The sequence below is a fragment of the Chelon labrosus genome (genome assembly GCF_963514085.1).
Source record: "Chelon labrosus genome assembly, chromosome: 12".
NCBI classification, from domain to species: domain Eukaryota; kingdom Metazoa; phylum Chordata; class Actinopteri; order Mugiliformes; family Mugilidae; genus Chelon; species Chelon labrosus.
In genome coordinates, this window is record NC_140345.1 from 2,430,158 (window position 1) to 2,455,938 (window position 25,781).

The 25,781-nt window shown below is 40.9% G+C and overlaps 1 protein-coding gene across 7 annotated transcripts; it reads left to right on the forward strand.

Annotated features, from left to right (window-relative positions):
* The first annotated feature begins 2,621 nt into the window (after positions 1-2,621).
* nt5c3a (5'-nucleotidase, cytosolic IIIA) lies at positions 2,622-24,360 on the forward strand. Of its 7 annotated transcripts, none has more exons than XM_084557444.1 (10): positions 3,071-3,208; positions 11,875-12,061; positions 15,189-15,952; positions 19,787-19,885; positions 20,093-20,162; positions 20,294-20,426; positions 20,505-20,594; positions 20,682-20,844; positions 20,964-21,164; positions 22,549-24,360. In XM_084557444.1, the coding sequence occupies exons 4-10, from the start codon at positions 19,787-19,789 to the stop codon at positions 22,648-22,650; spliced, it is 858 nt and encodes a 285-aa protein (XP_084413570.1). In that variant the 5' UTR covers positions 3,071-3,208; positions 11,875-12,061; positions 15,189-15,952; the 3' UTR covers positions 22,651-24,360. The 7 variants fall into 7 exon arrangements, with proteins under 7 accessions (XP_084413569.1, XP_084413570.1, XP_084413572.1 ...); XM_084557446.1 differs by having other exon boundaries at positions 15,869-15,952; XM_084557445.1 differs by lacking the exon at positions 15,189-15,952.
* The last annotated feature ends 1,421 nt before the right edge of the window (positions 24,361-25,781 follow it).

Consider the following 25,781-nt stretch of genomic DNA (forward strand, 5'->3'; position numbering starts at 1 on the left):
AGCGTCTGCCACTCTCAGTGTGCTGCCCCAGCATGCAACAGCGTACAGGAGCACACTGGCCACCACAGACTCATAGAACATCCTCAACATTGTCTGACAGATGTTGAAGGACCTCAGTCTCCTCAAAAAGTAGAGTCGACTCTGACCCTTTTGTAGAGTGCCTCTGTGTTCTTTGACCAGTCCAGTTTATTGTCGATGTGCACTCCCAGATACTTGTAGTCCTCCACAATGTCCACCTGAGCCTTTTTTTCTCCTCATGTCCACAACCAGTTCCTTTGTCTTTCAACAGTCACTTTGTCACATTCAGCTGAAGGACATTGTCCTCGCACCATGTGACAAAGTTTCCCACCACAGTTCTGTACTCAGCCTCCTCACCATCACTGATACATCCTACTACTGCAGAGTCATCAGAAAACTTCTGACGGTGGCAGGACTCTGTCTGGTAATTGAAGCCGTGGTGTAGACGATGAAGAGGAAGGGGGAGAGGACTGTCCCTTGTGGAGCCCCAGTGCTGCTGACCACCCTGTCAGACACACCGTGTTGCAGCCGCACATACTGTGGTCTTCCAAAGAGGTGGTCAACGATCCAGGACACCAGGGAGGCATCAACCTGCATAGCTTTGAGCTTGTCACCCAGAAGAGTCGGCCTGATGGTGTTAAAAGCACTGGAAAAGTCAAAGAATGTGACCCTCACAGTGCTTGCCGCTTTATCCAGGTGAGCATATGCACAGTTGAGCAGGAAGATGATGGCATCCTCTACTCCAAGTTGTGGCTGGTAGGCGAACTGGAGAGGATCCAGTTGAGTGTCGACCATGTCTCATAGCTGTCCCAGAACCAGTCGCTTAAAGGTCTTCATTATGTGGGAGGTCAGGGCCACCGGTCTGTAGCCACTGGGGCTGCAGGGGCGTGGTGTTTTTGGCACTGGGACGAGGCATGATGTCTTCCACAGCACAGGTACCCTCTGTAGGCTCAGGCTTGTGTTGAAAACCAGTTGAAAGACTCCACACAGCTGGGTGGCACAGGCCCTAAGCACTCTGGGACAGACGCCATCCGGGCCTGCAGCCTTTCCTGCATGGAGTGTCCTCAGCCATCTCCTCACCTGGTCAGCTGTGAAGCAGGTCGTCGTTGTTGTCCTTGGTGGGGGGTTGCTGCTACACCTCTGGAGAGGGCTGGTGGAGGAGGTAATGGTTGAGTTGTGGGGAGCAGGGCCATCAATAGGAGCAGGAGCGCTGCGGGGTGGGGGAGGGTATGGTGATGCCATCGTTGGTGTTGATGATGATGATGGGCAGCTCACAAAGGGGTCTGTGGGGTCCACTGTGTTAAATCTGTTGAAAAACAGGTTTAATTCATTGGCCCTATCCACACCTCCCTCTGCTCCACTGCCAGCTGGTTTGAAACCAGTGATGTTTCGCATGTCTCTCCATACCTCCCTCACATTGTTCTGCTGGAGTTTCCCTTTCAGCTTCCTCCTGTGTGACTCCTTAGCCTCTCTGATCTTTGCCTTCAGGTCCCTCTGAATCACTTTCAGCTCCTCACGGTTACTAGTTCTAAAAGCCCTCTTCTTGGCATTCAATATGTCTTTGAGGTCACCTTACATTTAAAAATGGTAGCTTTGATTAATCCAAAAGGTTGGTACTTTTTCTGGAGCAATATCCCCAGGAATTGTTCAAACCATACCTACTGTATATAATGATTATACTGAAAGTTTCACAGTGAAGTTGATGATTGTGAGTTAAATATATACTGATCTAGCTCCACTCCCCATTAGTGGAAGGACCAGTGATGCCTGAGGCACCTTACAATTGTAAAAAAGGATTCTGTAGAACTGAACAATTACACATCTGAGTCTTCACAAGTCGATCTTGTGAAATATGATCTCATTTCACATATTGTGTCTGTAGTAAAATAAAAAAAATTAACAGTGTTGTGTTAAGTTCTATTTTGTTGTAAAAAATAAAGAATCTGAGATGTGAATCTGGTTCTTTTCATTCCAAATTAAATTAATCACATCAACCAATAGGACTTATTTACAGAAGCTCAAAGTTATACGTTATGGGGTAGGCAACCAACAGCTTCATTACATTCAATGCATTGCACTGAAAACTACCTAAGTAAAAAGAGAAACATAGAACGTCTAACGTCTTCTTACTTCAGCATGTTCACTGCACAAGAGGGATCATTTCCATATGGAGATATATCTCAGGTTTGCATGGAGCCATCTCAGCTGTCCAGATAGTGAGCGGTAATAAACGTGAATACAAAACTGTCTTCTGAGAAGGTGCAAATAGCTTTACAATAAACTGAAGTCGACTAAGCAAAAAAGTAAAAGTAATCTTTACTTTTAGAAGCAACTAATGAAACCACTTTACTTCTGCTTGATCTGGCTTTCACATTAATATTGAGCAGGCTTTGTTATCAAGTCACTTGACCATTACCTGAGGATCTGAACTAACCCAAGTTTAAATTCATTAACAAGAAAGGATAAGGTAAGATAAGATAAGATAGGACTTTAATCATCTCCATGGGGAATATAGGGATAGAAGAAAATCACACATATCTGAGTCACAATTAGCTTTATGCCAGACTTTGCTCTGATTTAGGCTTTTTTCCCTTTTATTTTTAGAAGAGACAAGGGAGACCTCTTTACTTCCATTAATGCAAAAAAGCAGTAAAGACAAACTAAGTTTTTATTGTGTATAGGCGAATAGGGGGGACCAAGGGACAAAATCATACTGCCAGTGAAGTGTTTCCTTTGAAATGGCCCAAAATAAACAAAAAAAAAACGCTTACGAAAGGCAGCTGGACTTGTAAAGTTTCTTGAAGTGTATATTCTATAGCTACTACGTTTGTATTGATGAGCTTGAAAAATGATAATGCATTTTGTTAGACATAGACATTACTATCGTATGTGTTGTTGCTCAGCAACAGAGTGGCTGGTCACGTTCATCATAGACGATCTTCGATTGCGTGCACCAGTAGGAAGCCGCGCGCTGATAGCATTGACTGTATGACAGGGGAAGGACGGGACACTCCGGGCGGCGGGCTTGTTGGTGCTAGGGGAGCGGACCGTCATGGACAAGACGGCCGTGGTGAAGGTCGGGGCCGCGGCCAGCGCCAGCGTCTGTGCTTTGTTCGGCGGCGTGGTTTTGGCCCAGTACATCGTCGCTAAGAAGAAGCGAGCGGGCAAGAAAACTAGAATCATAGAAATGGTGAGTAGAAGTGGACTCTTCAGCTGCGTCAAGATGGCCACAAGCAGATAAGAAACAGGAAGTGGAGGACTGTGCGCTTCAAAATAAGGGTGCTCACGCTGTCTGTGTTAGAGCTGCTGTTCTCCATGTCATATAATCTTCAGCTTTATTATTAGTAGTAACGGTAGTCTTAATCTATAGACAGTTTTGGTTAATATTGTTCCTAAATACCTACCTGTATAACACCCGTAGTTTTATTGATTGAATTGAATATTTACATAACAGTGATTTGGGATCCAATAGCTGTATAAAACTGGTTATAAATTGAACATTACATTTTTTAAAAATTAGTTAACACGCTTACTTTTACATTTTGCCCATTGCGACGCATATTCACATTTATTCTGATAATTACCACCGGAAATGTCGCGTCGTGTTCTTGGTATTTTTACTGTTGTTTACTTTTGCGCATGCGTGGACGTTCCCTAAACCAGCAGCTGTGTTTTTAGAGGTCACCAGCTAGCTTTTACTGAACAAAAAGAGCTGCAGCTTTTCTGCTTGTCACGAAAAGCAGTGACAGTTGACCCTCTGTGCCGCTGATGCTCTTTGCAGCTCTTTCTACAGCACCACTGTTGTCTGTTGTTGAGTGGGCTGCATGCAGGTTATGCAAGATGCCGCAGGACACAAAGCACTCTACAATCCAGCTTCCTAACCTAACAGGTTTGCCTGTACTAGCATAAACATTCCACACATCACACAGAGAAAAGAAATTTGAAAAAAACTTTTATTGTTATGGTTTGTGCGGTTCTAAAACAAAGAAATAATGAAAGAAAAAACACCTCGCAGTTTTGTTCATTGTAGAACACAGTTCTAGAGTCATTTACATGAAACAGACACTTCTTTAGGTGTCTGTAAAGTAATTTGTTTTAGTTTAGTTTATTTTCATTAGGTGGGGAAGTATATCTGTAAATTGTATTTTCAGTATGGTCAGAAAAAAATAACTTTAGGTTACCTGTAGTAACCCTAGGTTCTCGGCATAACTTTCAAATTTCCAATTTGGGACCAACCTGTGGAAAGAATGTCCACATGCAGCAGTTTGGGTTTTTCCAAAGAAATTCTGTATTTTAAGCAAGTGATCATAATTTATAAAGATTTTATAACAACTGATGTAGGATTTAAAGAATTGAGCATGCTCTAATGTGCAGTTCTGCTAGAATTTGTCTGACTCATGTCAGTTATTTGCTTTATTATTCATAACTTTTTTTACTGAGAGGAATTCCCTCAAATTTATTGATCACATTCAGCTTCCAAATCAGCTGTTGCCTCAGTCAAACGATCTGACATCACTCATTGAGTGTCTTTTTGTTTGCGTTGCCTCGTAACTGCAGCATGTCTGTAAAAACACGCCCTGATAGCATGTCGCAAAAGCTAGTCTTACTGCGTTACTGCTTTATGAAGCTTTTCATCTTACTTCCCTGATAAGCTGTTAAGTTCAGTTTCTGAAGCACTCCCAGTCACCATGACCCTTCACCCCTGGCATCCTTACGCCTGGCTGTTTGCATAGTTGCTGATTTACAAATGGAAACTTCAAACTGCTAGTTTGTGAAGTTAAGCTTATGGAATATTACAAAGTAACCTGATGAGTGGAAGAGATAAAACTGTAAATGTCATCTCATGAAAGGGATGGTTGGAGTTGAGATGCAACGCAGGACACTTATTTCTTGCATCTATGAGTTGACTTTTTATGGTGTTGGCCTCAGTGTGTGTCAAATAAGTAGCCCAGTCATGAACATCAGCTGACTTCAATAAATTTACTACAGTGTGAGTGGGGGAAGATTGAAGGGAGCTTGTCATATGCCTGTCTCGCTTTTTTTCTGTTGATTTAGTTTAGCACAACAAAACTGGAAAAAATAAAGACAGGTCAATTTCAGGTTTCCAAAGTTCCCCAGAGGAATTTTACTGAGCATGTCGTCGTTAGCTTTAGGTAATGCTGCTAAATGTTGAAAGTACTGAACAACAGCATACAGGGCTGAAAAGCTGTCAAATGGTCACTTTAGGCTGGCCAGAAAAGTGAGTCAATTCATATTTTTGAATTGGCCTGGAGTTAGGTGGAGTCAATCATTGTCAAGATGGCGATGGCCGTCATATTGTCTCCATACTGAGCTTCAAAACTAGTCTTCAGGAAACCTATTGGTGACATCATTGGAAGTTTGTCCATCTTTATACATTTAGTATTAATTCATCTGATAATTATGTGGCAAAGCATTTAGGAAGAGTTTAAGTGGGTGTACCAACCAAACTATGTGACTATAAGATACCGAACTGTTCTTTGGTGTCTCTGCTGCTCTTTTTTTTTTTTTTTTTTTTGAACTTTTTATTATTTCCTTTTATCAAGTGCAGTCATACAGTATATCAAACGTTTTGATGGTACAGTTTAGGTGCGACGGGTAGGTCCACAGGAAGGTTAACAGTCCATGGATATCTTTCATCCTAACCATAATACATAGACCTTTATCTCAACAGTATCACATGTTTTTAAGTCGTTTACACATTGCAGATGACGATTGTGATAAAAATAAACTAAGAACAATAAAATAATAATAGCAAGAAAATATATACTATCGAGAAAAAAAAAAAAAAAAAAAACAGAAAGGTTTGCACAAATGTGCATGTACCAGTAATGAATAAATAAAATAAGAATAAAAAATAAATGCTACGTGTTATTCATTTCAAGTGAAAATGTAGGGCAATGGGTGACCACTTATTTAGGAATACATCTGCCTTTAATTGTAATAATGCTGTTGTATACTCCATATTGTAAACGTCTTGGATTCTTTCCCTCCATTGCACTACAGTTGGAGGATGTGGCTTCAGCCAGGAGGCTGTAATTACCTTATTTGCAATTAAAAGAAGGACTCTCAGCAAAGTTATTTGGCTGTTCTCTTCAAAATCAGCTGGCAGTACCCCTAGCACAAAGTGTGATGGTTCAAGAGGTAAATCTATACAAAGACATTTTTTTATTTCTTTTTGTACATTTTTCCAGTATTCTGATATCTTTGGGCAGTCCCAAAATATATGCGTGTGGTCTCCCACCAAGCCACAACCTCTCCAGCAATAATCTGAGGTGTTGCTCCATTTTGATGTTATAAGTGGAGTTCTAAAGTATCTCATTTTGATTTTCCAACCAAATTCCTTCCAATTTGGGCTATTGGTCACCCTATGTCCTCGACTGCATGAAATTTCCCACTGCTCATCTGAGATTATTGTGTTCATTTCTAGCTCCCATTTTTCTTTAATATCCAAATTATTTTCTGTAGACTCTTCCTGTAATACCTTGTAAATATGTGATATGAACTTTGTCTTCACTATTCCTTCAATTATTGATATAAATAATTGTTCTATTTTTGTTGGTAAGGAGCAGAGCTTTTCCCACTCCTGATGTTTTTGTAAATAGTGTCTAATTTGTAAGTACCTAAAGAAATCTTGGTTTAGTAAATCATATTTCTCTTTAAGCTGCTCAAATGATTTTAAGACTGGTCCATCAAACAGCTGGTTCAAAACCACCAAACCTTTTTCCTTCCATTTCAGGAATCCCTTGTCCAGCCTAGCTGGAGAGAACTCACAGTTATCTGCTATTATTATAGCTCTGGAGACTGTCAAGGGAAGTTGTAGTTTTTTCCTCACAATTGACCATATCTTTAAGGTGTTCTTAGTCCATACATTAGTAATCTTATTTTTCCCCCATATGTCTTGGTTTAAGAATGGGATTGAATTTAATGGTAAATTTGGGCACTCACTCTGCTCCATTCCAACCCATATAGTGTCAGTGTCTTGGGATATCCAAGCAACCATTGATCTCAGCTGGGCCGCCCAGTAATATTTTTTCAGGTTAGTCAGGTCCAGGCCTCCACTGTCTTTTGGACAAAGTAGTCTCTTAAATTTAAGTCTAGGTCTCTTGCTTTGCCAAATGAACTTGGACATCCATTTATCTAATATAGTAAAGGTGGAAGCAGGAACATAGATAGGAAGTGATTGAAAGAGAAAGAGCAGCCTCGGTAAAATGTTCATTCTTATAGATTCTATTCTTCCTATCAGAGAAAGTGGTAGGATTTCCCATCTTGTAAGGTCCTTTTTTATGTGACCCATCAATTTCCCATAGTTGGCTTTATACAATCTTGATGGGTCTGTCGTTACAATAATTCCCAAATATCTAAATCCTTGAGACCAGTGGAAATCAAGCCTCCCTGATAATTGAGCTGGCCAGTGTCCAACCAACATCATTGCCTCTGATTTTGATTGGTTGATTTGATAACCAGAGAGTTCTCCATATTTCTTTAAGGTGTCCATCAGTGCAGGGACAGAAAGGGCTGGGTCACTTATATAGGTCAGGATATCATCTGCATAAAGAGATATCTTGTGTTCTTTATTCCCCATGTCTTTTATGCCCTTTATTTCCTCATTTTGTCGTATAGAGGCTGCCAGGGGTTCAATATTTATAGCAAACAGCAGGGGGCTAAGACAGTCCCCTTGCCTCACCCCCCTCTGTAGGTCAAAAAATTCAGAACAGCATCCATTTACTCTGACACGTGATTTTGGATTTCTGTAAATAACCCTGACCCAGTTCACAAAGTTTTGGTGGAATCCCATTACAGACAACGTTCTGTATAAAAAGTCCCAGTTTACCGTATCAAACGCTTTCTGTGCGTCAAAGCTTATTAACATTGATGTTCGCTTGTTTCTTTTAGCGCAAGTGATGATATTTAGGGTTCTTCTTATATTATTAGCACCTTGTCTGTTAGGAATAAATCCTGTTTGGTCTGGCTTAATCAAAGTAGTAATATGTCTTTGAATTCTATGTGCCAAAATACTTGTCAATAACTTCTGATCATTGCATATTAAACTAATGGGTCTGTATCCTTCACAGAGTGTTGAGTCCTTCCCTTCTTTATGAATCACTGATATAATGGCTTGTGACCATGTCTCCGGAGGGTTGTTCTTGGAGAGGGAGTATCTAAACACCTTAGTTAGTATGGGTACTAAGTCATTTATGAAGCATTTATAGAATTCTCCAGGAAGTCCATCGACTCCTGGAGATTTGTTACTTTTTAGTCTTTTTATGGCATCTCTTATTTCTGTTTCCGTAATTGGTGTTATCATCTGTTTTGATGCTTCTTCTGATAACGTGGGGAGATTTAAGCCAGCGAGGAAGGTATCAGTGTCCTCTCCTGATGTGTGTAATCTGGGTTCTTTGTATAAGATTTGGTAGAATGATGCAAAAGCATCTGCTACCTCTTTGGGTTGAGATACTGTTTTATTCAGTGTGGGGTGACAGATCTTAGAGACGGTACGATTAGCCTGCGCTTTACGAAGTTGGAAGGCTAGTAGGCGGCTGGCCCTATTCCCCATCTCGTAGTACCTCTGTCTGGAAAATCTCAAAGCCCCTTCTGCTTTATATGACAAGAGGTTGTCCAAGGCTTTTCTAGCCTCCTTAAGTTCTGTAGCAATGTTGCTTGTTCGTGTGGTTTTGTGTTGTGTCTCTAGAAGCTTTATTTTATTTTCCAGGTTTAACTGTTCCTTGAGTCGCTGCCTCTTCATTTTTGATGATATCTGTATAAATTTTCCTCTTATGACTGCCTTTGCTCCCTCCCACAGAATTGAAGGATCGACCTCGCCATTATCATTAATCTCAAAATATTCTTTCAGAGTTTTACTTAAATCTTCTACCGTTTCTGAATTGTTCAACAGTGATATGTTTAACCTCCAATATCTGAAAAAGGAGCGCATACCTAGGTCTATCTTCAGCACAATGGGTGCATGATCACTCAGGGTTATAGGTTCAATAATGCAATCTGTGACTTTATATATATATTGTTGGGGGAGACAGAAAAAGTCAATCCTTGAATAGCTATTGTGTACATTTGAGAAAAAACTGAAATCTTTCCCTTTTGGATTTTTAGTTCTCCATGGGTCTGTGAGACCCAGTTCAGATAAGAAGTTATTTAGGGTTTTTGTTTTAGGGCACCGAGATCCCTTTTCAGCGGGTATCTTATCCAATTTCCCATCCTGCACTGCATTAAAGTCCCCTCCTATTATTAGTATCCCTTTTGAACTGCCTGCGATGATGTTAGCAATTTCTCTGAAGAACATTGGGTCATATTCGTTTGGGGCATATACATTTAATATGGATACCTCGGTTCCTCCAACCGTCCCAACCACCATGACATATCGACCTGATTTATCCTGTATCACCTTATCTGCACTAAAGGCCAAATTCCGGTTGATTAAAATAGCCACTCCTCTTTTTTTCCCATTTGAGGCACCATATACTAAATTCACCCAATCCCTTCTTAATTTTATGTGCTCGCTCTCCGGTAGATGGGTTTCCTGTAATAATGCAATTGAGCAATGCAATGTTTTTAACTGATGGAGTATTTTCTTCCTTTTAATAGGATGGTTTAATCCATGGACATTATAACTCACTACGGTCAGTTTATCCATGTGGATAACAATATCCCTTGATTTTGTCCTTCAGAGTTAACATGAATTTTCTATGTGTAGGCCTATACCCGTGTTTGTAGAGCACCTTATGTGACAGCTTAATTGTAAGAATTACACATAACATCCACCATTGTGGAGAATAAGAACACACAAATAGAACAAGAAAAAAACAAACTTCCAAAATCCCGACTGTTCTAACAAACGTAAAATCAGTCTCAACACGGACGGAGAGTTGTGACCAGTCTCTCCGGGATGCGCACACAGTGCTGTTGCAACTATAGCCTACGCTAAATAAGTCGCCCATGATCTGGCCTATTGCCAGCGTGAGGGGAAAAGGAAAGAGAAAAAAAAAGGAAAAACTCCTCTGAGGAGAACCTGTCCTTATTATTTGGCTTTAAATTAGCCTGGCTGACGCGACTGCACATCTCAATGAGATGCTGGTCTGGAAACTACGTGTTTATTTTCTCGTATTTGAGGCGTGGTTTTACAAATGCCTAGAGCCGTTTATTGGGCGCTACGAATGTCTATCAAATGCGCCTGGTAATTCCCATGCTGCCTTGCGCGCGGATTCATAGCCAAAGCCTGTTGGTAGCAGAGCAAACACATCCTTCTTGGCAATGAAGTCTTTCAACGCCAAACGTTGCTCTTTTTTTAAAATAAACTTGCGTTCTAAGCTACTTAAAACACTGTCTAAGGCTGCATCGAACGGTAACGTTAGGTCCGCTGCCATGTTGGATTAACACACTACAAGCTTCGGTGTCGCGCATAGACGTCGTCATCGTCTTGCTGCCCCCCCCGTTCTGTGATTGGTTCCCTATCTCAGGAGAAAATATGGGCGATGGTTTCCAGACTGCTTTTGCAGCGAGAATGAAATCGCGCGCAAAGCAGTATGGGAACACCCAGGCTAGCTTTAAATGGTAAAACTAGCCAAACACAGTATTACAAAGTAAATTATATTATGTCCCTCTTTTTTTTTTTTTTTTTTTTAGATCGCTACTCACAGTTCGTTTGTTCATCATTGACCACGATAGAGAATGCTCTTCAGGTCTGCGTTAGTCATTGAATTAGCTCTGTTTGATGTTGAAGCCTCCGTCCAGTTATTCTGCAAAAGTCCCGCCTGGAGCGTCTCCCGTTCGTCTAGTTGAACTTGGATACCCAATTCTCCGAGTGTTGTGGCCGCATCTGCGAGGGTCGTGAAGGTCTTCGTTCCGGATTTCAGGTGAATTTTCAATTTAGCAGGGAATGGCGACTGAGCTTTAATGTTCTTCTCTTTAAGCAGTTTCATCACGTCTCTTACTTGCTTGCGTTTCTTTTGGATATCTGGCGTGTAGTCCTGATCAAAGAAAATCTTCTGCCCATTGTATGACACTCCTCCGCGATGCTTCCATGCTTCCTGGATTACCGTTTCTTTGATTCTGTAATCTAGAAATCTGACGATGATGGACCTCGGGGGGCTTGCTGGATCTTTCGGTTTCATAGTCAATGAGCGGTGTGCTCTCACTACATTTAAATTGAGCTCTTCTGGCAGTGTCAGTGAGGTTCGGATGAGGTCACTGATGAAGCTCAGCATGTCCTTGTTGTTTTCCTCCTCTTCTTTCACCCCGTATATGCGAACATTATTCCGTCTCGCTCTGGACTCTAAGTCTTCACATTTTGCTGACAGGCTAGCATCTCTTTGTAGCAGATAATGAAGAGCTCGCTCATTTCTTTGTGTTTTGTCTTCTACGTCACTCAGCCTCTGTTCATACTCGGTCACCCTTTGTTCCAATTTTGTCGTCCTTTCATCTACTTCGGCCAGTGCGGATTCTACTCTTGCTAAGGAGTCTTTAGTTTCTTTGGAGGCTTCAGCGTGCTCCTTTCTGAGTGTACGCAGCTCGGCTAACACTGTCGCCATGTTCTCTTCTTCCGCATTCGTTAGATTCTGTTGTTCGTCTTTTTTCGATGATTTCCCCTTCTTCTCTGTGTCTTTTCGACTGCTGGCCATCACGGTTGAGTATTGTGAGTAGTCAACGCAGAAAATAAGAATGTATATTTAAGGTTTGGCTAGTTTTTAGAAGTTCTCCTGAGGAGCTAAAGAATCAGGCTGCTGCCCCGGCCATTACGTCACAGGAAGTCCTCTGCTGCTCTTTTAATCCAGTCTTCCGGTGAAAGACTTAAACTAGTCGTTGATGTTTTTTTTATTTTTTTAGCTGTAGTAGTGGCTGCTGTCCAGATACAGTTTCCTGCTGTCAAGTTCAGCATGGAAACTTGTGACCATCTGCTTTTGATGAAGCCGGGTGCTGTGGAAGAAGCACAAACATCCGCTCTGAAGCGCAGAAGTCCTAAAACACACAACTCAGCAACTCCAGTTAGACTTCAGCGCCGCTCCTTTGTACAGTGAGTGTTGGGACTCTGGCAGCCCATCTGTATCATTTCAGAAATACCAAAACCATTGTGACTCTGGTTAATGTTGATGGTTAGTGACTTTCACATTCTCTGGTTGAAGTTTTATTTAACAGCAAAGCAAGTTGGGAGACATGGTGAAAAATAGTTTAATGGTGTAAAGCTGTTCTGATTTCTACACAGCCGGACACACAAATGACACACTGTATACTACACAAAGCCAGCACACTGGAAGAACAGCATTTCACACTCCACATGTTTGTAGTTTCAGAGTTCCCCTACCAATGGCTTGTTTAAATAAGCACCAGCTTTCACATAAACTTTTACTACTCTGCCGTCGCTGCTGTTTTTTGAAAGTATTCAGTCATCTGGAGACAGCGTGTTGAAAGCTTTGGATTTCAGCTTTAGAAATGAACCACGGGAATACAGTCACATTTTAAAAGCCCTGCAGAACATCTAGAGAATCTATGATGTACGATAGCAACATTGAACATGAAGATAATCGAGATATTAGTTAGCTACTGTTTTCCCACATTTCCTCTCTCTTCTCTTCTCCATCTGGGATCTGTATCCAGGCCTCCATCTGATAGGTCAAATGTTGGCAAGATGATTTATTTTACACTATGGGGATGTAATGTCTTGCTCAAGCAGACCAATATACAGACAAATAGAGGCTATGATTAATAGCTAAATCCAGCAGGTATTAAAGCTTTGGGCATTACTTGCTTCATTCTTTCATGCATACATCTGTGTTGTGCTAGTGACCTGATCCAGTTCAAGGGTCCTCAACAAATTGTTTCTTGGACATCCACATGTACAATATGTCACCTAATGCCCTGGAAATCTAGTTCTTCTCTTGAATGTTGATTCTGATGTTAAACTGAGTGTTGGATGACTCCTTGCAGGACGTGAGGGTGATATCCTTGTTTTTTTGTCTGATGCTTCAATTTGAAATGAGAGTTTTCAGGTGTTTTTAAAGTTTCTCAGTGCTACTAGTAGAAGTTCATTCTCATCCAGACCAAGCACTTTGTCACGAGCCGGCTCAAAGGAAGGACAAAAATGTGAAGACCACACATGAATATTTTAAAGAATGTAAAATTTGTTGTATTACTTGATTCATTGCAGTCAGTAAATCAGTCATGTCTGTAGTGTGTGTTTGAGTAAGTGAATGCTAGAACTGAAGAACACAACATTAACCAAAGCTCAACTCAACCAAACCAAACCAAAGTAGAGAGAGAGAGAGAGAGTCACCTCTAGATATAGGTTAGCGCAGTCACATCAACCCTGGTGTCAGCTGTTACTCCTAATGACCCACTCCCCAGACACCAACAAATAAGGAAGTAGGCCTTGAGGCCTGGAACCCATCACAATTTACTGTTCTTTAATCTGTAATTATGATTAGAGTACAGATAAACAGAGGACATTACACATGCATGTTAAGTCATCCTGGATCCAGGGTCACATTAGTAACAGCAGCTTCACAGTGTCTGTCTGTCTGACGTAAGTTAACACTGTAGTTAATCTGTCTTGAGTCAAGAGTGGCTCAATTACACATCTATCACACTCATAAAACACTCCTGTCCAATGATTGGTTGACTGATTGTAATGTAGCATTGTAATGGTTACAACAATCTATCACATTCATCACTTTTTTTAACACATTCAAATCTCTGTCATTCAAATGTAGTCCCATCAACATATGTTTGATGGGAAAAATCATATTTACTTTCATGCTGATATTATTACTTTCACACAGCTCAGATTATTCTCAGATTAGTAATATAAAATGCACACCTGGCTGTTTTCTCTCCTTGGACCAGAGGTTCTTTGTTTTGTTAATCGGCTTCAGGCAGGTCAGGAGTGATGAGGGATGATAGCGGGAGGCAAGGTCGGGGAGGATGGTGGGATGTGGGATGTTTTATGCAGAAAATCTTCATACTTGAGTGTGTTTCTGTATTTGCTTCTAAAGCCTTTTTAAACTATCCACTAAAGACAGACCATATCATTTTGTTTTCCTTCTCAATAACAGACAAAAAAAAAAAGATTTCCACCTCAATAAGCATTGTGTTTTGTTTATTTATTTCAGGCTACAGGAGGTGCCTGTCATAGCGCAAGGGCTTTGAATGCTATGTGGCTTATTTAAAAGGGATTTTTGTTGTTGTCGGTTGAGTGAAGGAATGTGCCGCATTTGTTGTTTCCCCCTGTTGACCACTGGAGGGCAGAAGAAGGCACTTTAAACCTCTCACTGTATGTTTCTGTTATGTAGAGTCGAACCGCAAGTCTGGTTATTTTAACACAAGACAGAGTTTGTTTCTGCAGAGACAATAAGACCAAAGCGGTACGCGCTAACACAGAGTTTGTACTTGTATTGGCTTTAATGATGACTTGACTGTTCCCTAATCCCTAATTGTTGTTGGCCGTGAGAAGAAACAGCCTGTTTGAGTGTGTTTGGGTCTTGCAGTTCTAGAGTTGAAGTACACAGAGAGACTTGTAGTGGGGATATGGATAAGGCTTAAGGATAACACTGGAATCTTAACATGTGTTGCCAACAAACATCATAACAGGGAGAAACTTCCTGAACTCTCTGTGTATGTTTTGCACTTTAAAATTCCACAACAACATTGCTTTGCTGTGTGCATATGATGTGGTGATGTTATAACTTGGCACGCAGAAAGAAAACTCAGATGACATTTTCGTAGAGACATTTATTTTCTTGTGTCTTGTATCTGATTGGATGAACATGTGGTTGCAGCTTGGGTTAGATGACACAGTGAGGCTGACAGGAAAGGTACATCCCCTTCTACATTATCGTACCTATTCACAGACCAGTAAGTGATTCATCAGACCTGATTTAGCTGCTGCTGTTGCTCTTTAAATGCTTCTATCAATGATAAAATTGCCTCTTTTTCATCCAGAGAAATGTTCAAGTGCAGGTAAAAACACATGCAGTAACAAAAATCAGCCTGTTCAGTTTATATACAGGAAACCTAAACTGTTCTTGCTACATTGCTGCCAGTCTCTTCATGTGCATGCGCACCTTAAAGTGATTCACTTGTCGCAGATGGCTTTGCCGCTGGTTGCCTTCGTAACATCCAAACAAATTCTCTTTTTGCCATTACAGCTGACAACTGTCAACAACACCACTTCTGGGTTCATCTCAACTCATGTGTTAATCAGTTGTGTCGGTTACGCCTAGTTTGTAATCATTTCCTTAAAGAAGAAATGTTCTCGTGTTGCCACATCTCTGCTAGTCTCTTCCTGTGTGCACACCCCTAACCTGTCCCCTTAAGATGAGTTGCAATAGAAGTACTGAAGTACTGTAGTGAGAATAGACTGAGTACTATCAGTACAGTAAGTTGTTTGTCAAAGGTGTATGTAAAGAAAATTGCAGTGCTGGGAGTGGTCTCCGTCTGCACTTTGTCCTTGATGACGTCTGACCTCGACAGGCCAAGCCTGGGTCAGTAATGTCTGCTCAGATTCATGTTCATCGGGTGACATTTCAGAAGGATGCTGGGAGAAAACTCAACGGGCAGTTATACGGACTAATCACCATCATTTTCTGTGTGTTGCAGAGATATGCAAAGTTCTATTCAAACAAGAACTTGGATTAAGCCTTACTTGCCTCTTTTACTTTCCTGATCTTGAAGCCACAGAAGTGTTGGCACTGCTATTGTATTGTATTTGTTGGAGAGCAAAAATTACATCTCTAAAATGCATTGTAAACCCTTTTCCTTCCTAACATGCCGAGGTTGAAGGTGAAGTGCATTTTTTCATTTTTTTATTTTATTTTATTTTTTACAGTCCTATGATTAAGAAGAGAGAGGGGAACACCTCATCCAGTCATTGCAACAAGCTGCTGACAATAAGGAGGTCAAGATTCAAAATGTAAACACTGATCTTTTTAAAATTCCAAATGTAATAATAAAATATAGATATTTGTACAAGCACATGCAGTTTTTAAACATATCCAGTGTTGTTTTGGGAATTTTCATTCATTCATTTTCTGTAACCGCTTGTGATCTGGAGGGTCATGGGGGGCTGGAGCCTATCTGAGCAGGTGTCATCGGTTGAGAAGCGGGGTACACCCTGGACAGGTCTCCAGTCTATCACAGGGCTAACACAGAGAGACAGACAACCATTCACACTCACATTCACACCTACGGCCAATTTAGAATCACCAATGAACCTAACCAGCTGGAGGACCTGGAGAGAAGCCACGTAGACACACATTTTTAATGAAATTTAATGAAACTCTTGGGAATACTAAACCCACTGAATTGATCGGTATGGAGAAGCTGGTCACACTGGAAGCCTAAAAACAAAGCACTCTCCAGTATCTTTACTCATGTGGCTGTGATGCTTTGTAGAGACAGGTTGCATGGCAGCACATGAGTTTTGGAAAGCTACTCATGATAGCTATTAGCTATCATGTAATCAAAAACTAATTCCACTGCCCATTTCACAACATAGTCAGTGCTACAACAACAGAGTGTTTATTTGTGCAAACAGGCTTTAGTCTAGGGTCTGCACGTACTGTTATTGCTGCATGGTAAGGAGAAGCAGACTGTGCTAGAACAGAAAGAGTGATATATACTGAAGGAATGCCTCACAGCAAAACAAAACACTTACGGCTCCCCCTCTCGTACATCTGGGAAGCGGTTGGCAGGGCTGTGCCTCTGCAAGCCTGCTGAGGCCCAGTATTGTGGTGAGATGTAACAAGAGAGGGTCGACCTAAATTTTGGGAGTATGTAGTATGCGAGGCAGTCGAGGTCGGCAGAAGAGGGGACGAGGTCGTCTCATGTTCCACTCCTTGGCCCTCTTACAGCAACAACACCAGGGGAACAGACTGCAGGGGGCCTAAGCCTTGTTCAGCAAAAACTGAGCCTGGGGTGAAGGCTCAGTGTAGCACAAAGGTTCAGATGATCCCAGAATTCTTTTTATCTCCTCCAAGAATCCACAAAGCTGTAAACGGACGAGTTAATAAAGTCACTCGCTGTATTTACCCTTAAGGCCAATGAGTGCCTTCCTGCAAAGATGCATTTGAGGTTGTTTACTGGACATGAAACAGCTTGGATTGGCACCATTTTAATTCATATTCAATATGTCACTGTTTATATATTGACTTTGCTGTTGCACAGAGGCATTTTAATCTGATGTCTTTTCGTTCTTGCAAACTTATCAAAAAGAACTAACTAACTGGGAGTATGAATGATTGTACATGTTTCAATAACTGGTGTAGCAAAAGTCATGAAACGCCTAAACTGAAGCTTGCTGCCAAAAGCCGCAAATTACTGGTCGTACCGAGCTGTGTAGTACCTCAGTGTACCAAATAGCACTCACTTGCCAGTTAATTAGGTACACAAGTGAAAATGACTGCATTTGAACACTACGGCCCTGCAGTAAATCTTCACTGTATTCAGCATTAGTTTCAAATAACAGAGAGAGCTGTTGATTCAGCTGTGTTTTCATTTTGGAGGCTGTGGTTTATAGCACCATTGAATTGTACTTGTGTTGTTTCTATTATTTTGACAACCCCATTTTAGTCGGGGTGGTAAGCTGAATAACAGAAACACCTTTTAGTTTCGTTTCATCCAGTTGAACAGTCATATGACGTGTGTATTTAATCTTGACAAAATATTAAAGCTGCAGCGCAAAGATAGGAAGCTGTGAATTATCTGTGTGTGAGGCATAGCCATGAGCTGGCATAAGCCATGTGTTTGTGACTATTGTAGCACCAAACGGCCTGATGCTCACACTGAGGGGCACTTTACACGGAAACGATTGGAGGTGAAAAGCGCAAAACATTTTATCGGATGTCCTATATCATTTAGATGGTGACGGCGTTTTTGGGGGTTGAAAACGCAAAAAAGTGAAACCACCCTCCAGAGTGGAAATCTTAAAAACGCTCCACCCTCGCGTCACCGTGCAAAGGGTGAATAACGCAAAACTGCGTTTCTCGTCGAATAGAAATGACGTGACAAGCATGCGACAGGACCGGAAAAACAAGTAAACAACATGTCGAGCTCCGCGATGGAGGTTCAACAGGCCCTTGTCGCAATAATTTGTATCCAAGTGGTTGTTTTGGTTAATGTATTTCGCGCGCTAAGCGTGGAAAAGTAGAAGAAAAGTAAATACCTCTACGCAGGCACTATTGGGAGTGTTGCCACCTAGCCATCTGGCGGTATACTGCATCTATGTGTATGAAATTTCACACACTTTTGCGTTTCCGTTTGAACACAGATTTGTTTCAGAAACGCTCGTCTAAATGCGGAGTTAAAAGTGAAAACGAAACGCCACTTTTGCGCTTTTGGTTCAGATAGTTTCCGTGTAAAGGTAGCCTGAACCTTGACCCTTGTGACCGGTCATGCAGCCATTTACTGCACGTGTGTGTGTTTTCATGGGTGTGTTGTGCATTAAAAATGTGTTTGCTCAGCAGTCCTGAAGCGAGTCCACCCTTTTATAATTGATTTTAAAGGTTTCTGTAAAAAAATAAAGAAGGTCAAAGGTCACGTTACTGGAACGCGAGTAGATTACAAATGCTGGCCCCATTCCACGTCTATTTATACTGCCTGTGTGTGTTGACATGGGTCAGCTAGAATTGTCACTGTGCCTGTTTGTGTGTGTTTTAGCCTCACTCTATGGAGGGGAGGGGTTATGTTGTCTAATCTATTCAAGGCGACTCCCCCCACCTTCCTGGACTGTTGCTGTAGATATATAAGGCCTCTGCGGCCACACAATCTTTTCTTCACTTTTTGCTAAGACAGACCAGAGGTAAGAGAGTGTGTGTGTGTGCGCTTGTGTTTAATACATTGACAGTTAGGCTCCAGGCTGATTTTGCTTCATACCGACTATTGACTTGAACATTTGCTGTTAATTTCATAACTGAGCCTTTGCTAACCCTACATAATTTGAAAAACTGGAGCACAGAAGAAGAAAGGAAGATTTGAATTTCACCTCCCAGGGGGTGCGTGTCATTTAAAATTCTGCTTACTCTTACTTATTTGTTCTTAAACTGAGGGTTTTGTGAGTCTCTAAACGCAGAATGCAGAATTCAATGGAATTCCCATTGAAAACATCTAATTTTAAAGCAAATAAAAAGTAGAAAACTTGCAGTTTTTCTCTTGGCACGCAAACACAGGTTGCACCGATAGCAACCGAAGAAGTTGTTTTGCGTCTTTGCGTATATATCAAGTGTGTAAGGCTTGTTACATTAGTTTATTTTTAGTCTGTGTTCTGAGTGTCGTGTGTACAGTAATTTATGTCTCAGATTTGAGATTCAAGAATGTGCTCCTTTCATCCTGAAGGAGAGATGCAGCCACGCTCAAAAAAATGACATATCTAAGCTTTAGAGCCACATACAGGCTCGTGGTAATGACATGCTTTGAGGACAGTCTTGTAAAGTTTGCAATTAACTTGGACTTTGGTCTGTGGGAGGGATATTCAAGACAGAACATGCAGTCTTAGTACAATCCTGCGCACACTTAAACACAAGCATATGTCACATTTACTCTCAGTGCAAGTCTGACCTAGTTCTCAACATATACACTCTAGTGCTGTTGTAAGACCTGAGGCCTTTTCAGGAATCTCTTAAAGCTGTAGCAGCTCTGCAGAAGTTGAAACATACCTATGAAGTCATCTTTCATGCCTTGTTTTACATTCTCCCGTTTGCCAAATCGATATTAGAGGAAATTTTAACCCCCTTTCCTTCTGTCACACTAGATGCCTCAGTTTGAAAAAACAACCGTCCATATGAGGGACCCTGAGCGGGTGGAGCAGATCATCTGTGGTCTCATTAAAGGAGGAGCTTCCAAACTACAGGTAGAACATTGAGTCCTGTGCAACCACACCTATCTGTGTCTTGGTGAAACAGCACCACCTAGTGGGGCTAGAGCTCCTCAGGTTACAGTTAATGAACAAACGTCTTACCACATTTGAAGATTTCCAGTTAATTGCACTTTGCAGCTTTTGGTTTCATTATCTTCATTTCTGTAGCTGTGGTAAACAAAGTGTTCTGGATTGTTACAGATCATCACAGACTTTGACATGACGTTAAGCAAATTTGCAGTCAACGGCAAGCACTGTCCGACATGTCACAGTAAGTAGAACAAGAACGCTTGATATTTCTGGCAGTTATTTGGGGACCAGCACAAAAGCAGTGTAAAGGTATTCCTTAATTCTAATCCGTCTGTTTGAAACATACATTAAACTGTCGGCATTCTGTTTCAGATATCATTGATAACTGCAAACTAGTAACAGATGAGTGCAGACAGAAGCTGCTGCAGCTGAAGAATAAGTATTATCCCATTGAGATCGACCCTAACCTCACCATGGAAGAGAAATACCCATTTATGGTTGAGTGGTAAGTTGAAAACACACCTGCACACTCATAATAACACAGTTTTTTGTGAGCCTTCCTAAAGATGAGTGTATTTTCCAGGTATTTCAAGTCTCACACACTACTTGTGGAGCAGCGGATAGAGAAAGACAAACTGCCGGAGGTGGTGAGAGAGTCTGACGCTGCACTCAGGTATGTGTGGAGGAAAAGGTGGAGAAAGCTAAATGAAATACAGGAAGGATAAACTGAAGGTTAAACTTACTGTGTGTTTGGTTTCAGAGAAGGCTTTGAGCAGTTCTTTGACCGCCTACAGCAGCACAATGTGCCTGTCTTCATTTTCTCTGCTGGTCTGGGTGATGTCCTCGAGGAAATCATCCGCCAGGCCGGAGTCTATCACCCCAACGTCAAGGTTGTCTCCAACTTCATGGACTTCGATGACAATGTGAGTCTTGCACCAAAGACAGAGGCCTCTGCCCTTATTCTGTTCAACTTCCTGACTATAGAGAGATGGGAACACACTGGCTGAGCTTGCTCTTTGGTTCTTTTTTTTTTATTTTGTAGGGCGTCCTGAAGGGGTTCAAAGGCGAGCTGATCCATGTGTACAACAAACACGACAGTGCCCTGCGCAACACAGAGTACTTCAAACAGCTAAGGGAGTACTGCAACATCATTCTGATGGGTGACTCACTGGGAGACCTCAGCATGGCCGACGGTGTGCCCAACGTAGAGAACATCCTCAAGATTGGCTTCCTCAATGACAAGGTAAAACCAAGACACACAAAATATGATATACTGTATGTCCTTGAGAAACTGAGCTGGCCGAGTTAAAAGTCTAAATTATTAAGTGAACTGAGTTCAGCGAGGAGGTGACGTTTGAGCTGCACTGAGAATAGTAAAGTATCATCACAGGATGCAGTTTATGAAGCTTTTGGCTGCTGCTAATCAGCTCTTTTGCAGAGTGATGTGCGGTGAGGTTTGTGGCTGGTGAGGCACAGATTTACAATTATGTGCCCAGTAGAATAGCTTACATTTTCCAGTCCACACTAACTGGTTAAGTTTCAAATCTCAAATGAGCCTTCTTTACCCACATATAGGTATAAGGTACATATTTGGCTAGAGGAATAATGTTAAACCTATAGCGGTTAAGAGAGAGAGCACGTTTGCTGTTGCAGTTCATTCATTCTCATTCAACATGGGAGTACTCATTGTGAAGAACAAACAACACAAATGGAAATATTTGAATTTAAAACCAAATCGTCATCTTAATCAAACATTATATATAGTAATATTGAGTTGTTAAATCTTCTGATGATTTGATCCTTTTTTTAATACAGACAGTTCAACAAAATATCTTCCTGTTTTGACTGAAGGTCTAGTTTTAAGAATTTGTTAAATATACAATTTTCAATATTTGGCATTCCAGAGAAAAGATCCCGACAAACGGACCAAGGCCGTACAGTTGACTCAGCGTAGAAGAAGAGCAGCAGTCTGAACCTGTGGCTCACTAGCGCCCTTTTCCATGAGGCAGAAGTACTGGCTGCCTCATCTCATGCTTTTTCAGTGCAGTTTAATATCAGATAAACAAGATGCCAAGGACACAAGCCTAACCCAGTTTGCGAGAGATTGTGCAATTCAAGGCTCAGCTCAGCTCGCTGCTGCCTCAACACACATCTCTCCCTGTATTTACACAGGAAATGTGTAAATTCAGCGATTTTGACTATAAAAATGATCAAAATGACTGGAGTCATACGGAAATTACAGAGCAAATTCACCATACTGATTGGTGTGTCTGGTTAACCCTGAATTCACTCTCTAATATTTTTGTTTCAAATAGAACAATGGTGGCAAGAAGAGCTAGCTCCATCCAAACTCTAGCAATATTTTAATATTTTCACGTTCTGCTTGTTTCCCATGGAAACATTGGGGGTGGACTATATAGAGCTAGGATATAAGAGAGCTATGAAGGCAGTCAGAACGTTGAAATTTTTTGCCTTACAATGATCAAATGGCTTTATTTTTGGATGCAGTTTAAGTACTTACTGACTGTGTACTGAAAACATGTTTTGTGCTCTGCTAGTTTTTCACTGGACCACAACATGAACTGTACAACCTCGCCTAACGTGTTTCCTGTGGTCTCACTCTGCAGGTGGAAGAGCGACTTGACAAATTTCTGGACTCTTATGACATCGTCCTGGTAAAGGACGAAACTCTGGAAGTCCCCAATGCCATCCTCCAGAAGGTTCTATAACTCCAACTTAACTTCCACCCACACCATCCTCCTGCACCCTTGGGCCTGTCAGACTCTTGACACACTTTGTAACCTCACTCTTTCTGGATCTAACCAGAGTTATTGTCTGATTGTGTGCCCTGAATCCCCCCTCTGCCCTCTAACAACCTTTTAAAAAGACGTTTTACTTCTCCCGAATGAACTGTTTTAAAAGCCCGCGCAGCAGCAACAGCCTGTCTCTGGTGTGTTTTGTCTCTTTGGATCGTTTCTGATGTTTTCTCTCTTAAGCTGTTTTATGATAAGACAAAACCAAAAGTCAGACTAAAACAAAACGAAGAAACAAACTCACACTCCATCTTTAAATTTTGCACATTATTGTTATTCCTAGGATTATTTTTGATATGGTAATATTTGTATACCATAAACAAGGTGCCCACAGACGAACAGTGTTTTTATCCCAGCAGTCACCTAAGTTCCTATAATTACATTCATCTGGTGAGTCTTTCAAAGTGAGTTGCTGTTGTTGACATAAGACATATCTGCAAAAGGTATTGTAGCGCTTAGGGGTCATGGAAGTACTTCAAATTTAATGTCTTGCTTGATAACAGCAGCATAATAGTAACCACCAACAGTATTTATTTAAAGCACCAGTGTATAGGAATTAGTGTCATCTGTTGGCTGGAATGGAATATAGTAATCATAATTATGTTTCCAATAATGTATAATCACCTGTGACTATGAATCACTGTTGTTTTGTTAGTTTGAACAGGGAGCAGGTCCTTTTCCGCGGAGTCCACCATGCCGCACCATCGTGTTTCTTCGGTAGCCCAGAATAGACAAACCAAACATTGAAAGGGACTGTTGAATTTTGACCATAAAGTGGTTCTACTAAATGTTTGGAAAGGAGGGGCTTGAAGGAAGTGTATTCAGTTGGTTGCAGTCTGCAACTTTACCACTAGGTGCCACTATATTCTGCATACTGGGCCTTTAAATGAAAAGAAAACATGAAAACCAGAGGATCACGAGGAAAGAAAAGAAATGCACTTTAAATTTCTTGTATGTGTAAATCAGATCCTATGTACTTGAGCAGAGGTGGCAGGAGTTTAGATTTGTGGATGTAGGAACATGTTCTTGCACAGAAAAGCCATGTTTACGTAAGCTTTTTTTTTGTTTGTTTTTAGTTTTATGTGCTAATTTAATTTACACACACAGAAGAACAAGCTTCTCGTTCTATAACTTCTATAATGGTCATGGCAATTGCCATTTGGAATTCAAGATTTTTGGCATAACTCACCAGCATTCTACGTGCCAGTGATTAAAGAGGCATTCATTAATGCTAAAGTCAACCTTTAGTGGTCTATAGGTAGAATTACAACAATGAAACGCTCCTAATGTCAAACTAAAAGATGATGCCTTCAGTTTTCTTTTGAAAAGAACATAACAGTATTTTTGGAGTGTTGCGTATTTCCCCATTTCATTAAAACACACTGCTGTAGTCAAAACGGAGCACTACCTCTAAAACATTCATCTTTTTTTTTTTTTTTTTTATCGGGAGGTTTAAAGCTAAAATGTCTGTTTTATTCTTGGTTGTGTTGAACGTTATCTTTGAATTTGTATGTGTTTTAAATGTGCTGCTATCACCTGCATGTTGCCTTTCGTTATGTTGAGTTGATGTCAGAGACTAAAAAAAAAGACCTATATCAATAAAATGGGGTATAATGTCATACTATATATGTATGTGGTCGTTGTATGGAAAAGTTTATTGTTTCACCGCATTTGGAGATTTTTCCAGAAATTTAGAGCAGTGTGCGTTTTATTTTATTTTTATTTTTTATAAGCAGATGGCTTCCTTTGATGTGAATACAAATTGCAATAAAAAGTCATATTGTGAGGCCATTAGTGGGTCACAGACTGGACTTGCCCCCCTAAAAGCTCTGCATTCGATAGCATTTAAATGTGCATTTGGTCTTCTACTGTGTGTACAAAATGAGAATAAGCACTTCATAAGAATAGTTATGTTGTAAATCATTGCGCAGGATTTCTTTTTAATGTACTGGATATTTTCAGACAAATTATACAATATGTAATCTTCTAATTGTCTGAATGAATCAAAATCTTTCATTTTCCAATTTTAGTTATTTAATTGAAATGTTTCATTTACTGGTCTCTTATTCGAATTTCCAAAGAAGAAAGAAACAAAATGAAAATTGCAACATATACAGTATACAGATTCATTTTCTGTAAGGGTCGTGGGGGTGCTGGAGCCTATCCCAGCTCTATCTATGCCTCTATCCCAGAGGCGGGGTACACCCTGGACAGGTCGCCAGTCTATCGCACGGCTAACACGGAGTGACAGACAACCATTCACACTCACATGCACACCTACGGACAATTTAGAATCACCAATTAACCTAACCAGCATGTCTTTGGATGGTGGGAGGAAGCTGGAGTACCCAGAGAGAACCCATGCAGACACAGGGAGAACATGCAAACTCCGCACAGAAAATATACAAGTTCGCTGTGTAAAATTCAACTTTCTGAAGCCGATTAATTTGATTTGTGTTAATTGCAGGGCAATAAGAAAGTCGCAAAAGTTGAAATGCCAAAAATAGAGGGGAGTAGTAGCTCCAAAAAAACATATTTAAGTACAAATACCCTGAAGAGAAATGTTTTTTTGACTGTATGGTGAATAGTTTGAGACCCAGTTGCAGTCGTCATGATGTGGCTGCAGTACCACAAACGTCCTGCAGATGGCATTCATGCAAAAGAATAAATCTGTAAATCAGCGACTAGAGACAGAAGTTGGAGCAACGTGGCATCGTGTGTACAGTGAGAAACTGTCTGCTTTACGTTGTTTCTCAAGGCTCGTTGGTCTAGGGGTATGATTCTCGCTTAGGGTGCGAGAGGTCCCGGGTTCAAATCCCGGACGAGCCCGTTTTTTATATAAGAAGGGGGCATGACTTTTAATAAAGCTTGTTTCATTATTTTTGTCTGGAGGATTTGGTTGGGGCCTAACCCTCAAACCCCCATCTACTAAAGAGTAAAAAATTTAGATTAGAAGTATTTTGATCTGGTGGATTGTAATCAGGTTGTAAGAAGTGCCATAAAATGCAAAAGGAAGAACTTGGAACAAGAAACAATAAATAAAGGGA